Raw genomic sequence first — 15,804 nt, 5'->3', positions numbered from 1 at the left:
AATGTGAATATCAGCACCCTGTGCTGTTGTTGTTGACTCTAACCTGGTGTTAACCACACACTAAATCCTATTTGGAGCCATGCAGCGCTCTGGCAGACAAAAGCAAAGCAGCAGCCAGCTCAGCACTCAGAGGTAGCATTTACACAGGGGACTGAGAACATACTGTGGATCCCTACAGCTACACAGCCAGCTTGTCAAAACTGTCTTCATACTGAAAGCTGTCAGGCCTTATAGACTGAGGACCCCACCTGGACAGAGAGGGGATCACAAGCACACATTTAGCAAGCACTGCCATTGTGCAATACTGGAGATTTTTCCATGTTTTGCATTTATATGGTTTATGTGCTGTTACTGGTTGTCTGGTTGTCTGGAGGTCTTGAACCAAAAACAGAAGAAGCATTTCCATTTTAAAGCCACAGTAACTACAAGAGTTCATGACCTCTTGTTTAGAGGATGATAAAAGCTGATAAACAACCTCTTACCACAACTACAGACCATGATTTGTGGTGGTAAAAAATGTAAATACTAATCCTCCACTCTAATCTTTTCTCCTAGCAAGATTTTCAGTACAAGTGTGACAAAAAAAGGAGGAGAAACAATCTTACTAAGGAGTGTCCCAACACTTTAATACAGAAAATTACAGATACAGCACAACACATTTGTTTACTTTTCTTAAAATGACTCAAAAATAACCTACTAAACACAACAAATGTAAAACATATTACAGTTAAAACATCTATACACAGGCAAATGTACACAATATAAAACACATATATACACTCTTTTAATATATTATTATATAAAGATTTGTGGGGTTTTTTAACCTTTAAAACTGGAAGCCAAACAGCTTGAAGAGGGAGTGTTTTTACAGAAGATGAAAACTGAGAATTGTTGAATATCACACTGACACATTGTATATTATGCATAGGTAGTTTTTACATACAGTTGTTGGATCCTGTGTATTTAACATGCCAATTTCTGAAAGAATAGTTGTAATAGACAAAGAAATAACATTTAAATACACAAAACTTGCTGTTAAAACCTTTAAGTGCTATTGATATTACTGGATTATACAGGATCTAGAAGCCACATTGCTCCGTATAACAAAACTGCTTACATAGAGTATGGAGTCATATGCATCTTCATACATGGAGTGTTTGCAGGTTGTGCACTATGATGACTTGTATATTTACAAAAGCTAATCTCTTTCGTAAACCAATTAATAGTGAGCATGTGAAAACAACATGTTGTATTTATCTTTCTTCAAAATGATGTGACCAATGTGTGAATCACCCAGAAAAAATGCAAAGTGGGAGAAACACCATCTTTGTGAATTCCTTCAAATGACAAAAAGAGAAAAAGATCACAACATTCACAAATTTAAAAAAAACAATATATGTCAGAGCTCAAGTCACTCTTTCCTCAAGCTGGTAATGCTTCCACGTTCTGTTTGTTTCCATGTTTCACTCTTTAAAAAAAAAAAATCATTTATATATATATTTTTTTACAAAAGCAGCAGAATGAGGAGTAAGAGTGCGAGCTGGGAGCTGCTGTTAACTGCTGCTGATGTGTGTGACATCCCTCTGTTGTGGGGAGGAGGAGTCCTTGGTGGATTCTGCTTCAGTTTACTGGGCGGCAGCGCCTTTAAATCCTCCAGAGCGCTGTAGGCTGCCATAGAGAACTCAGGGTCTCCTGTGGTCAGCAAGTCAAACACGCAGGACTGAAAGTACACATCCTCCACCTGCAGAGTCTCTCTACACTTGGCTGTGGCCCGCTCTACCGTATAGACTTGGTGAGGAGGCCGCAGTGGACCCAACTCTGTGTTGGTGCCCTGCCCAGCACCTGGCAGGCGGGGCTGCTGGCGGCTCAGCATGTGCTCTTTGATGAGCTCGTTGCGTGGGCATCCGTGCAGGCAGAGCTGCAGACCGCCATTGTCCTCCGAGAAGTCCAGGGTGTCCTCTGGCATGCGGATTGCGAAGGTCAGGTAGCTGCCCACACGCCGGACGATGATGGACGTGCCGATGTAACGGGCCTGTATCTTCACCTGCCGACCCACGCCAGAGCCACCTCGCTCTACGATCGTAAGGCTGCCACTGTCACCTCCGCTGCGGGTTCCATCCTGAAAGGCGAGCGGCAGATCTTCTGTGGTGGCCTGGTACACCTTCTGATCTGTACAGCCGTGATACGACTTGAAGATCACTGTGATCTGAAACAGGAAGAAAACATCAGATCAGTATTAACAAACCGTCATTTTACTATTCTAACTTTAATATTATATCTACCTTTTGATAGTTTCCTACATAAATCAATTGCCCAACAAGGTCACATCTTTACTGAAATATACTGATAATCACTTCATTGTTCTTATTTCCAACCTGGGAAAATACACCAAAATGAATACTGAACAAGACCAGTACCCACTAACACCACAAGGTGGCAGCAGCAAACCAAACATGTAAAACACAGTGGATGACCAACACTGACCTTTTTACCTACAGTGATTTCTTGTAATGTGTAATGTAATGCGGGTTAATCCATGATTGGATTGGACTACTGCTAATATCAACCAAACAGATAAGCTCTTAAACAAACCACAAAGTATAATCATAACTATTGATTTTACCTAAAAAAAATATATATACACTGGAGCTAAAAATAATGGCAATAACTCATCTATAAAGGCAAACACCATTTCATAACTGCCTCCTCATCTCCATGAGTCCTCCATCCCTCCTGCTACGCTGGCTACGCTCATACTCGCTCAGTGACCGACTGTGATTTGTAATCCAGCTGAGCTTTGAAAAATTGGGGCCTAACCTCAGTTTCTTCAAAGTACCTTAACAAAGCGGTGGCTGTGGTTACGTTTACACTTGCGAGGATACTGTATTTGATGGATGATTTCCTGTCTTAAGTCTGGCAGTTGAAAACAACTCCAAAAGTGTGATGAGGGCATACGGGTGCTGGCAGAGATAAACCCACCACAGGTTTGTATGAGGCTGCACCACCAGGACACACCGCAAAAGCTTTTGAAAGAGCTTGTTCGGAAATCTCACACATATTACATTGTTCATTTTCACGTTGGAGAATTAAAATTTGTAAGTTTAGCAAAGTCAATGGCATTAGCTGAAAGTGAGGAACCAAATTATTTACTATTTAAACATAAAATTCATATCATAAAAGCAGCTTAATGGACCAATGTTAATTTCAAGCACCAAATAGAGATAAAGATATGATGCAGCTTTTAACAAATGACTACAATACAATTCAAGTCCCCCTCAGGATGAACTCATTTGAGCAAAAAAAAGCCTATTTAATTATCTACATTAAAAAAAAACTTGCCGTTGTTCAATTATTCTTATATTTTTCCACATTATTCCATATTTACACAAAAAGCGCACAGTTAATTATTTGACCAGAGGGGTGAAAAAACATTCCAGATCGTGCTGGTGGAGGAAAATGTTTGAGTGAGCGTTAATCACTACCATATGACCACCCATGTGTTAAAGGTAGAGCGCTCAAGCATGTCTGTGATTCAACACCACTGAAGGACTCCCTCCTCTCTTTTTCCCCTCATAGATCTGAAGGAGCTCCAAGACAAGAGGAATGCTGGAGGCTCGAGAGGCACCATGGAATGACGATTAACTTCACATGTTTGATACTTTATGGCAATACTTGAGGCTAGCGAGCGAGCGAGCACTCCAAAGCAGCTTACTCAGGCAAGCCGTTAGCTTCAAACGTACTAAAATCTGAGGGTTTTTTGTGGATAAAGGGCGATTGTAGTGAGAAAGGTAGAAGATTTCTACTCTAAAGTGACATCATATTAAAAACAATAAGCATTGCAACTAAACTGACACTAACTCTGGCGCACCCTTCATATTTGCTCTTACCTTGCTGGTCGCTGTGGCGCTGGAGCCGAGGACGACAGGCACATTGGTCACCTGCACCGACAGGAAGCGGTTATCTATCAGAGGCCACGCCCCTTCAACCTTGCAGGTCTGAAATTCGTCTCGGAAAGTCCGTAGGTGCGGGTCTCCGAATAATCCACAGTGGGCATATTTCTTCTGCTGACCAGCTGAGCCCGAGACAAGAACCCGATTCTCGTAGTCGCACAGCTCTGACATGGCCGGCCGAGACGTGCTGGGGACCTTTGCGGAGGAGGTGGGCCCGTCGCTCGAGCAGTTGTGCTGAGAGAATAACTCCTTAATGCGGAAGACAGCCGAATGGTAGACCAGGTCACCCCGGCAGCTCCGTGCCTGCCGGCGGGTGCACAAGGCGTAGGCCCGCAGGGCGATGCAGTAGTCCACATCCAGAGCCACGTCCTCCTGAAGCCCACTAGAGGGTGAGGTAGAAGCCACATACTCCGCATTGCAGCGCTGGATTCGACACTGCTGGCAGTGAGCTGAAAAACAAAAACAATCATCATCAGCATTTTTGCAGTGCAGTGTCATTAATATGTCACCAGGTTTGTGAAACGTGTGTTAGTTGTGGGTTAATCTGTCTTCTCTGCTGACGAAGATATTGTTTGATACAACTACTCCAGAAACTGATCGTGTTAAGCCATACTAAACAAAAAATCATTTATCCCTAATAAGAATCTTAAAATCCATCTGACATTTATGGGTACGTTACCTCAGCTCGGTGCACGAGGCAACAGCAGAGTCAAAACTTTTCCACTATCAAGTTTAGCTCAATCAGGAGAGCCATTAAAACTCAAATGCATGAGCTCACGAGGCCATGATCCCACACTGTGCTACAGAGTCAGTCAAAACTTATTTCCCCCAACTAGCCCTCACAGAAATAGCATGTAGTCTCACCATAGGAGGAAACCAACCTGTGTTAGTTTGCCTGAGGGTGCTGAATGTGGTTTGGCTGTTGTTGAGGTAATTGAAGTCCATTAAGCTACACTACATGGCACGGCAGGGCTCGGTTCATGGGGGCACTGACTTCAAGAGGATTGCAAGAGGAAATATCACAAAGAGTCACGCTTGCTCAGCAAAGTCAAGGTCCAAACTGGAGGCTGATGGGAGTGTTGGGGAGGGGGCAGCAAAACACAGTGTGTGATATTTGGGTGGTATAGCCCAATTTTTAGGGTTGTAGTCAAGTTATGGCTCTTAAGAGAATATTAATGATCAAGCAAAACAAAGGACTGCGACTACTGCTGGGGGAAATAAAAACAGGGATATTCATCAAGTTCAGTAGAGTTCTGTGTTGCTTTAGGCTCGGACCTCTCGACTGGGTAGGATTTCGTTTTCCATTTCCAACAGACAGAAGTTCAGCATCAGCCAGCATCCACAACACATACATCACTTTTACTGCACGTCCAGCACTCCTGTTGCAACACACTGCTTTTCTACTGCAACAGAATAATCTCCTGTAGATGCCGAAGCTCCATCTAATCTCCTAACGCCCGGACAAAGACGACAAGATAAGCATGAAGATTTCACATATTTTGCACCACTTCTTCCCTTTCAATGAAAGCCTGATGCACTGAGGGGGCATGACAGACGATTAATGCATCTCACAGTCGCTGCACTTCAACGGGCCCTGATAAAACCGAGATGGAGAGCGAGAGGTCAAGTTAGAGGCATTCAACATCCCTCCTCTGAATTCCAACGGGCCTCCCCTGTCTCGCCGCGGGGTCACCCAAGTCTGCTGTGATTGACACTTTCTGACAACCATTGCCTGCACAGCCATCAGCAACCATGCACCCGCCTTAAGGCTCTTAATTCTGCGGTGCTTTGTAGAGTAACAACAAGTGTGAAGAGCACGTGGCAAACGTGAGAACAAAAAAAGCACAAACAATATAGATATTAGTGTATTATGTGTTAGTACATTATATATGCACCTGTTTATGTAGACAGATGGAAATGAAGAAGCTGTTTTTGAATGGCTTGGGCCCACTCTTTAGGCTGCAGTTGTTTAACACCCAATATTTTATTTTTTAAGTACTCACATAAATAAACACATTTTTGACACAGCTTTTGGCAAGTATATTTGAATTATGTGTGTGAGACAGTCTATATTATTGTACCCAACTTCTGAATGACTTTAAGCAAATATTTTTTGCATATTTCAATGATGACGCGACTTTTAAAAACAAAACAAAAACAAGAAAACACCTTAGGTGCTACATCCAGTTAAGCCAAGCTAAATTACCAAAACAATAAAAAACAGGGGGCCTCCAGGAGTCTTCATCATCTTTATATTTGATTAATAATAGGGATTAAAGCAAGAAAAGATTTGTGTGCCTGAAAAAGTAAATGTTTACAATGCAGTAAGTATTATATTAATTTGCTCTAAACTGCTCTTAGCTGAAACTGTAACCCCTATTTATCATGATTAAATTATTATTTTGAGATGTAATGGCTTAGTTTTTCATGTCTAATCTAGCATATTCTGTCACTTTTAAATCTTTAATACCTGGCTACTTTTAATCGTATGATTTTGTACATTTTAGTAAAGACACTAAACACATCAATACTGAGGTCATTATCAGTGTATTACTAACACTCACCAGGTGACTGTCTCATAACAGTAAAATAAATAGATAAAGAGTAACCTAGTACTGTCTTAATGATAGTTTTTACTTGAGATTCAATAGTTAACACAACTTTAACATCCAACAAAGCTCCTTGTTTAAAAAAAACTCGTATCAAATCTGTGCCAACTTTTGAAGTCTTTGACATAAACACAAAATTGAGACGCACTTAAAAGAAGTGACCATAACATGTGAAACAGATGAACATCACTGGGTTTAGGTTTGGTAATCGTTAGCTGGTGGTTTGGCTTCCTGTCCTCTCGGTTTGGGGACGGAGGACCGACCAACACGTTCAGAGGCCAAAAAGTTGGACCCCCATGCATGGTAGCTAACACAGTTAATAAATGAAGCATGAATTGGGGAAAATACCGTGGTCCAGCTTGACTCGACAACAACTACAACCCCCAAAGTTCGGTGTAAAAGCTAAACTAGTGACTAAAATACTAAAAGTAACAGTTTGTTGTCCGGTTGGCGGTATTTTTTGTATTAAAAACAAGCTCCGTGGTTTTCTTTTGGTCCGACTAACGGAGGCTGGACGCCAGTCAGCTAGTGAGCTAGCTTATGCTAACGGGCAGCTAAGCCGTAACTTCACGTAACTTGCTTAGCTAAAACTAATAGCAGCGACGCTTGCGTTGGATAAAACATGATAAGGGTTAAGCGGTTGTTGACAAATAGTTTGGTGGCATTGTTTTGCGTGGGAAATGTGGTAAATTTAGTCAAAAACACGTCCGTGAAGTGAGTTAACTCGTGCTGCTCGGCTAGCGATACAAGCGGAGGCTGGAGGCTGGGGTACTCGGCAGCAACAGGACATTACTTTGTCCCCGCAGTGGACGGGATACTTTCCAACAACATCGACTTTTCTCCCTCTTAAAAAACACCAAACACTTAGAAACTTGAGCAAATAACATACGTGTAAGAAAAGTTTTTTAAAAATCGTTAAAGACTTTGAGTTAAGCCACACAAACGCCAGGAAAAAGTTAACTTTTTCCATCTCCACCTCCATTCCGGGGAGTGCGGGACACAGCTTTACGTTTTGCATGCAGTGCAAGAGTGGAGGAGCACGGATTGAAAAGCAGTAACTTACCTGGTCGAAACAGCAGCGAAAGTACAACCATCGTCAACGTTACACAGTCCCAAAGCTGCCGCTTAGCCGAGATTTGAGGTCCGCTTCTCCCCATACCAATCCATTCAGTTAGAATGGAGTTCCTCGACTGCTTCTCATCGACGCTGTGGCTGCGGGAAATCAGACAAAAATTCGTCTTCCTTCCCAAGCGCTGTCATTCAAAAGGGGCCCCTGTCTTCAGGGCGGCTCTACGAGGGAGGGGTCTAAAGTGTAGACGGGGCCCAGAGGTGATTGCTGGCCAATGAAAGACTAATTATTCACTAACCACTTGATATTTACATGTAGTGGCAATTACTGGGGATGGGGACAGTGGAAAAGTGCCTCCAACATCAGAGGGGGCGGTGTGAAATTATAATTGCCCTGATTATAATTGAAGAATCACAGGGTGTTGTGTTATAATAGTTATACAACTGCCTATTATCCACAGTATATCTAAGCTGTGGTTAGAATTTGAGGCCATTCAGGGTATCAGAAGTGACATATAATAAAGGCTGGTATAAATCTGAGCCAAACTCTTCATTGCAGTAGACTTTTTTTGCACTACAAAGCACTCAGGGCATTTGTCTTGCTTGACTACCCCTCCTCCTCCTCCTGAGGACAAATGTTTGTGTGTTTTCAGCATTAAGCAGGATTCTCTCACCTGTTGTTTTCTCACTCCAGACGGTGCTTAAATAACAGGGTTTGAGTGATAATCGTGAGTGCAAACTAACAGATTATATCTTGCTTAAATTATCTTTATTCATGAAGTTAGAACCCTTATTACTCATGTTTAACGGCTGGCATTAGTGGCTGAAAAGTAGAGAATAGGTATTGACCTACACTGTGGGGTTTTCACCATTTCTCTGAATGGTTGTTATATCTCCTTATGTCTTGTTTTTAGTTGTTTATAACCAAGTGGCCTGTTACCTGCCAAAGAACATATGGGCATTGTTTATTTTAGCCACTTACAAAATTCAGATAAAATACTGAGTCAATTATTTTCTCTCAGCAAATCTCAGTGTGCCATTAATTTTTCCATTACATTTTCAGTTAGCAACTTTACTCTTTTCCTTTTGTGGCCAACTTTCCATCTCTCTCACTCCTTCAACGACACTCTGTCTTTCATTTGCACAGCTGCTGTGAGGCCGGACCATCTGCAAGGCACAGAGGCTCGTAAGCTTTCAGCCTTCGCCTGAGACACACTCTGTGGTTTTTGTGCCATGTAAATAAAGAATTTTAATGCACCAACCAATTACTGGATAAAATATTGGTATTAAGAAAATCAACAGTCAGAGTTTGCATAATTTCTGCAATTAGATTTAGGGTTTTGTTTTGGTGCAGCTGAAACATTTGGGTTGGAGCTATGGGTCTCCCTCTGCGCCTCCCTCCTGACTTTATGAGAGAGAAGTGAACCCAGACAGTTATTGGATCACTGGTTTTTCTATACACATGCTGGCTCCTCCGGCCACACAATTGTGTGATTCAGGTGGCCTGTCAGTCTTGTGAAAGGTCTTCACAGGCCCATGTTGATGTGGGACTGATATATATAGTGGAGGGGGAAACGAAGACAGCTCAACCCAAGTGGAACGTTTGGATTGTTCTGAGCTGCCAGAAGGGCCTCTGTCACACTGGATCCAGTGTGCCAAGTTTTTCCCCCAAGAGGGCTCTACCTTACTCTGTTTGTTCAGCTAATTTTGGAGGCTTGGTTGGTTGATCTGCTTTATGGCTGTGCTTTATGGTCACATTTTAATCCCCTCCCAAACAGGTTACACTCCGTATTCCCCTTGGCAACTTGGACTCAGCGACACAGTGTGTGAGAAAGATTTGCTGGTTGTGAGGATATACTGTGCAGCAGATAAATAACAATTAATTCCTGCAAGGCATGTCTCACCTGTTAAAGTCTTCACAATCAATCAACGGCATTTCCTGAAGGAGAAAACACATTGTTTACATCAGTTTGTAACAGATGAAGATGAGAAAATAATCAATTTTAGAAGTAGTGATACGCATAATTAGAAGGCAAAAAATATCAAAGCTGAAACACAAATCATGCAGTTGCACTCATGAGCTGCTGTCTACTAAATGAACTGAGGTTCCACACTGCAGGACTGATGACCAGTGAAGCAAACAGTTAATTGATCCAGGTGGACGGTAAGGATGAATTCAGCACATGAAAGAAACTCTTGGACCGCCTGTCAGGTTTGATGAGTGGAGAAAGACCTCTTTCTTCCCACGTTTCCTTATGAGCATATTGCATTGCATGACCCAGCAAATATGTATATTCCAGCTCTAAAACAAGCTGGAGAAAGTGAGCGAGTGAGTGGGCGGACTGAAAGTGTGTATATCAGGTAAAAAACAAGGCCAGTATATTTCTCCTGTTGACAGAGGGTCACTTGTTCTGGTACAATAGGAAAAAAATAAAGTCTAAAGAGGCCGTCTCTGTGGACCTCAGAAAGAAGAGGAAAGGGTTTTGAGTTCTGGACAAACAATAATGTTTGACAGAAACCAGGAGAAGTGCAGAGGATCAAAAAACAATGCTACTTTATTAAAATGCAGGACTTATTGACAGAAAATGTAGAGAGTAAAGCGAAAGAGAGCAAGAAAGAAAGAATGGGAGTGGGGGGGATGGTAGAAGGAATGGGGGTGGTGGTGGGGGGAGGGTTTGAGGGATTGGGTTTCCTCTGACTGTGTGTCTGGGCAGCTCCACATGTTCCTCATTAAGGTCCTCACACTGTGGGACCAGCTCCACACCAGGATGCTTGTTTTTGTTATTAGGCCCAACGTGCTGTGGTCTGGTGCAAGCCTGAAAACAGGGCCAGTCCAGGACTATCTCCTCAGCTCGCTCTTCTCCAACCAGTGACAAACTAACTGCACTGACCTTACATACAGTATACACAATGCATCATGGCAAACTTACAGTTTGTTTTAAGAGCCTGCAGAGTTGATGCATTTGGTGGCAATTAAACTGGAAGATCTGTATTAAAATCTAATCTGACATACAGTTATCTATTAAATTTCTGTTTTCAACCTGCAAACAAAAAGCTGCTTAACTTCACAATCCTGAACCATCTGTTCTATTAACCGGCATTGTTCAGTTTTTCCGGAAATACAATGTTTACAAAATAATAAAAAAGAACAGATGCAGGAAATTGACTATGTTTCATGCTTCTGATTTTTGCTTAATTTCATGCCCATCTAGATTTGTCAACTGAGACATGTATCGTGTTTCTTCTAGGGGCTGATAACATCAGAGATTGGAATCAGGAGTAGCACGCGCCCTCTGTAGCCTCCGCTAGCACCACACGGTTGCAATATAAGAGACACACTTATTGAATTTTAAACAGGAACCAGAGCAAATTGACAGTTTTTTTCTAAGGGCCCCTGACTGAAATTAAGTGACCTATAGCACAGCTGAGACAGAGAGTGAGAGAGAGATGCAGAAAGAGTGTGTGTGTGTGTGTCTGGTTCAGGCCTCTCGCTGTTAGAGGGGATCTGTTATCTCAGCAGAGATAAGGGAAACTGTGGTGTGAGTGTATACGGGGCAGCATTGATAGTATCTTTACTCAAGGATCCCACTTACGGCACCCTGATTGATAGCTGACAGCACTCATGGGGGGGCGGGGGGGCTTCTGGACTGTTTTTGTAGGTACCCCTCAATAGGTGCCCAAGCAGGCATCTGTTTACTTTGTTCCTTTGGATCTTTGCCTTTGCGTAAACAGGAATTATCACACATGCATGTCATGTGTGCAGAGAGTCGGCTACTTAGAAGTCTGAACTTACTCTATCTAGAAGCAAAGGGGATACATTTTATTCATTTATCTTAATATAAAACAAATGATTTCTTTCTGACTTTCTTTCACTTTTCTGTTTGTGGCTTTGATTTTCACCACACAGAACCAAACCCTTTTCTTTGTCCTCCCTCCTTTTTCAAAGAACAAATGTTGACACAGCGTCAAGCCCTGTGCTCATGAATAGACAGTCAACTGACAGGTAACCCTAGCTCTGGGGTCACAGGGTCATCCTGGCCTGATGAGGGATGATGGGTAAAATAAATGGAGAGCAGTACACAGAGGGACCTCTGATGTCCTCAGCCTAAAGGGAGAGAGTTCAGGGCTATTTGACCTCTGACCTAAGCCCGGCCTATGTGTTTGTATATGTGTGTGTGTGTGTTTTGATGGTTAAACCTCACCCCAATATTGAATTCTCAAATATTTTTCTGCCCTTCTTTCCTGGCCAAGTTTTTTTTTTAAACTAATAAATCATATATGAAAACAGTCCAATGTAAGAGCAACCTGTGAGGCTTATTCCAGCACGACTTTGTTTGAACATGCCTTCTTTTTCTTTTCATGACGACACTCCCTGCTTCCAGTCACCTGAGCCATGATGCATTGTGGAAACAAGCAACAAATTGCTTTGTAATGATCTATGACAACTCTCTTTGCTCCCAGAGCTGAACTATTAATAAGACCTCTGTACCCAAGAGCTAATTAATCCTCAATACCCACAAAATTCTTATCTCATCATTTTCCTTGGTGTGAAAGCACAGAAAATATATTGTATTTTCATCTTTAGTTTGTGATTTATTCATTTATCTTTACCAAATGAAAGCTGTGTAAGATACTGATGGCCAAATGTTGAATGTAAAATTAGGTGTTCTGGATGTTTTATTATGTTTTCCTGTTCATTGATCAATGACTGTGGTCAATTTTGCTGTCAACTACAAAGAGACTTGCACAGTGCCTCTCATCATTCTTTTTCCATCATTTGTTCCTTTCTATCTTTGACTTTTTACTAATACGTTCCACAGATAAATACATTTTAAGCAAGTTGTTAATATAGGGAATTTTTTTATCTCTGCTGTTCTGGCTGTCTTTACACTTCTTTACTTTAAGCTATGACATGAAAAGGGTCATGAAAACCATATGTTCCATGGGCTTAAAAAAATCTCTACACGAATCTTTAGCCCAACATGAAGCAACTCTTTCGCCATATGCTGTCAACTGTTCCCCTTTAACACCTGACGGCTTGAGGCTTAATCTGCAGATGCATTTGTGATGAAGCATGTCCTTCAGTTAGTATGCAACCGTTGCTATTGTCTATGCCTTGGCCCACCCAGAACAACTGCCCTGAACCAGGAATAGGTACATAGACAATAACTCATGAGAGTGTAATTTTAGCCATTCTAATCTACCAAATTTTAATCTACCAAGAAGCTATTCAAAGAATCCTCCCCCATGCCAAAGTTGGTTTAAGGACATCAAAAAATGAAGGAACATGGCAAGGATGTACACTTCTACCAATCAAGTTGACTCATTGCTACAGTATATACTCTCAGCACAGACCTGTTACATTGGGAAAATTCCACATGCAGTGCAGGGGAATTGATATTGATATTGCTCCCCTTTTTCTTTTTTGCAGATGTTTCTCACGTTCACATTTAGGTAATAGAAAAAACAACAGATGCTTACACTCACTCTGCACATTTAAAACAATACGATATTGGAAATGATCTGCTATGTTTGTGTTTATGAGTAATCACTGACACCCAAGTTAGCTAATGTGTTAGTTTTGTATTGTTATTGAACACCTGGAAATGTATTAAACTTTTTTTTTTTTTTTTTTTTTTCTTACAGTAAATTAACATTCAAAGCCAGTTCTCAACAGTGTTTCTATTAGCATTATTTTCTCTGATCTTCCTGAGTAAGTCATGCCACAGAGGAAAAAAAAAAAAGAAACTTACCTTGGATCAGTATGTTTATGGCGTATGCTGTGTTGTGAATTGGGGCACTGCTCTAACAGGATTGGCAGAAGCCGTTAACCCTCGTTCCCCTACAACTTCAGCTGGCCAACTAAGAAGTTAGGGCAGCTACAGGGACAGATAGCCATTGGAATCAAGGCACATGACAACAGCTGTCTGTTTCAAGAATCGGCACTTTGATTAGAGTAGGATGGTAGTGAGCGATGTGGCCTAATTCCTACATATCTGGGTAGGGCACTTCTGAGAAGAGAGGGAAAAAAAAGTGAAAGCATAGAATGGAAAAAAGATTGAAGCACAATCATACGCATGCATATTCGGAAACACGCACACTTGCAAACACACCCACACTTATACTACTCTTATACTAGTCATATTCATAGATATTCTTAGGCTTGAAACCATGTGTCACATTTGGAAAGCTTCCCGTATTCTCTAAAACTCCATCAAACATACAGACAGAAGGATATGAGTGCAGCCGACCATTGGCCCCAGTGTAAGTTGAGCATGTGTGCAACGTGAATGAGACTTCTGTCTGCTATTATGGTCGATCCTCATGCACTATACCCCAGCCCCACCCCTATCTGTCGCTCTCCTTTTATAGCTATTCTTTGTCTGTTTTGGCTTTATTTGTACTGTTCAAACACCTGAGACACCTCTGTTTATGCTAGGTATCAATCACTAAAACACTATGGACCCACAGCTCTACCTACATCCAACACTTTCATGTGGCGTGACTTATAAAGAACGATATGAGCAGAATTCACAAACAAGAGGGATCATGTCCTGTAATGTAAGTTTGGTTATAAGTTGACTGCCACAAACAGGCTGAGGAGATGTGAATGTGATTAACCTTGCCAGACTGACTCAGTGCACTCACTCCGAGATGCGTTCCTGGTGATTTATAGATGTGGAGTAGTCAGCCACAAGGCCTCAGGCTGAAGGAGAGGGAGGGAGAGAGCAAAACAACAGTACTTAATTCAAGTCTGACAAATATTCTGCAGGAAATCCATACAGACTGCTCCATCAAATCTTTTAGACCCCCTGGTTCTTCCACAGTTGTAATTTGCAACTAGTAAACTCACAAATTCCACATTAACAAAGCTGAAAAAAAACATAGTCTGCTTTAGTTTACATTATGCAGTTATATACTGTTATATATTGCTTCTGCCTTGTCCAGACAGCATAGAAAATGCATCTTTGCAGGCTCCCTGGGAAATGTGTCTTGGAACAGATGTGAATTTCCAATAAAAGTGATTCTTAATCCTGCATGCATTTTTCAAAGTTGTGAAATTGCAAAATACCTCATAGGCTGCATATGATTCATCCCACATTGTTTTTTCCGCCCTCCCAGAGTCTGTTCCATCCAATCTTTTTAGGCAAGCAGCTGTTCACGCAGACAGCTGCATCGGCCATTCATTGCAGCCGAGGGGCAATTAAAAAAATCAAGCCAATGTTGTGTTTCAGTTGATCCATAACTATTTCTACATATAATCCGCTCTCTCATGCCTCCCCTCTCTTTTACATACACACACATACAGCAATCCTTCCTCCAGCACACACACATGCACATGAACAGCCCCATCCAGAGTGTCAAAGACCACTGATGGTGAGATGGTATGGAGATTCATTTTTTTTCTAAAAACAAAAGCCCCAAATTGCAGTGACATGGCACCATTGGATTTAGGGCATTATTGAGGCCAGAGCTGAGAGGAGCCACGTAATCTCTAAGATTTACTGGTCCACAGATTTTTTCCATATCTTCTTCAGTGAAGGTATGCGGCCACACAAAGTCTGACTGGCGTCAGAGTGGCATTCAGCGGAGGGTTAAATTGAGCTGAGGCCATGCCTTGTGCCACAAGCACTGACGCATTCTTATACGTCCGTGCGCACGTAAACACACTCATTTATACAAGAGCATGCATGCCTAGTTGTGCTCTCTTCCAAGCACAATCATACATACACACACACATGCACACAAACACGCATACACACTGTCCATGCCTCCAGTTGTTCCCTCCTCTCACGGCACACAGCAGGTGTGAGGCGGAGTGTGATAGAGCTGGCCTGGGTGGGGGCGGGTGGGTGATCTGCAGTCTTAAGAACAGATTTTCTATTGTTTCAAATGTGTGTGCTCTTTCGGAATAGATTTGGAAAATTTAATGGGATTAAACCATGCACTCTGGCTTCCAGCACATCCCTCATTTACTCAGTATGATTTCATTACATTAGCCCTATGTCATTCTTATTCCAAGGATTGTTTTTTTTATGTTCAACATTTTCTGGTGTTTTTTGACAATAGTGAACAGAGAGATGTCTCCCCTCACACATGACTAAACCTGTCACCCAACATGGTGTCAAAATGACTTGAGTATCAAAGCCACTGGTCAGCTGCATTGACAAAGCGAG

The 15,804-nt window shown here is 41.9% G+C and overlaps 1 protein-coding gene across 1 annotated transcript; it reads right to left on the bottom strand.

Moving 5' to 3' along the window:
• Positions 1 to 622: 622 nt before the first annotated feature.
• On the bottom strand, positions 623 to 7,790 carry rgmd (RGM domain family, member D). The gene is made up of 3 exons (XM_053322013.1): positions 7,623 to 7,790; positions 3,888 to 4,399; positions 623 to 2,206 (listed from the first exon to the last, which is right to left on the bottom strand). Exons 1-3 carry the CDS (start codon positions 7,714 to 7,716, stop codon positions 1,505 to 1,507), a joined length of 1,308 nt encoding a protein of 435 aa, XP_053177988.1. The 5' UTR covers positions 7,717 to 7,790; the 3' UTR covers positions 623 to 1,504.
• Between the last annotated feature and the right edge of the window lie 8,014 nt (positions 7,791 to 15,804).

The sequence above is a fragment of the Scomber japonicus genome, chromosome 7, assembly GCF_027409825.1.
Source record: "Scomber japonicus isolate fScoJap1 chromosome 7, fScoJap1.pri, whole genome shotgun sequence".
NCBI lineage: Eukaryota > Metazoa > Chordata > Actinopteri > Scombriformes > Scombridae > Scomber > Scomber japonicus.
This window is presented reverse-complemented; position numbering and strand designations above follow the sequence as displayed.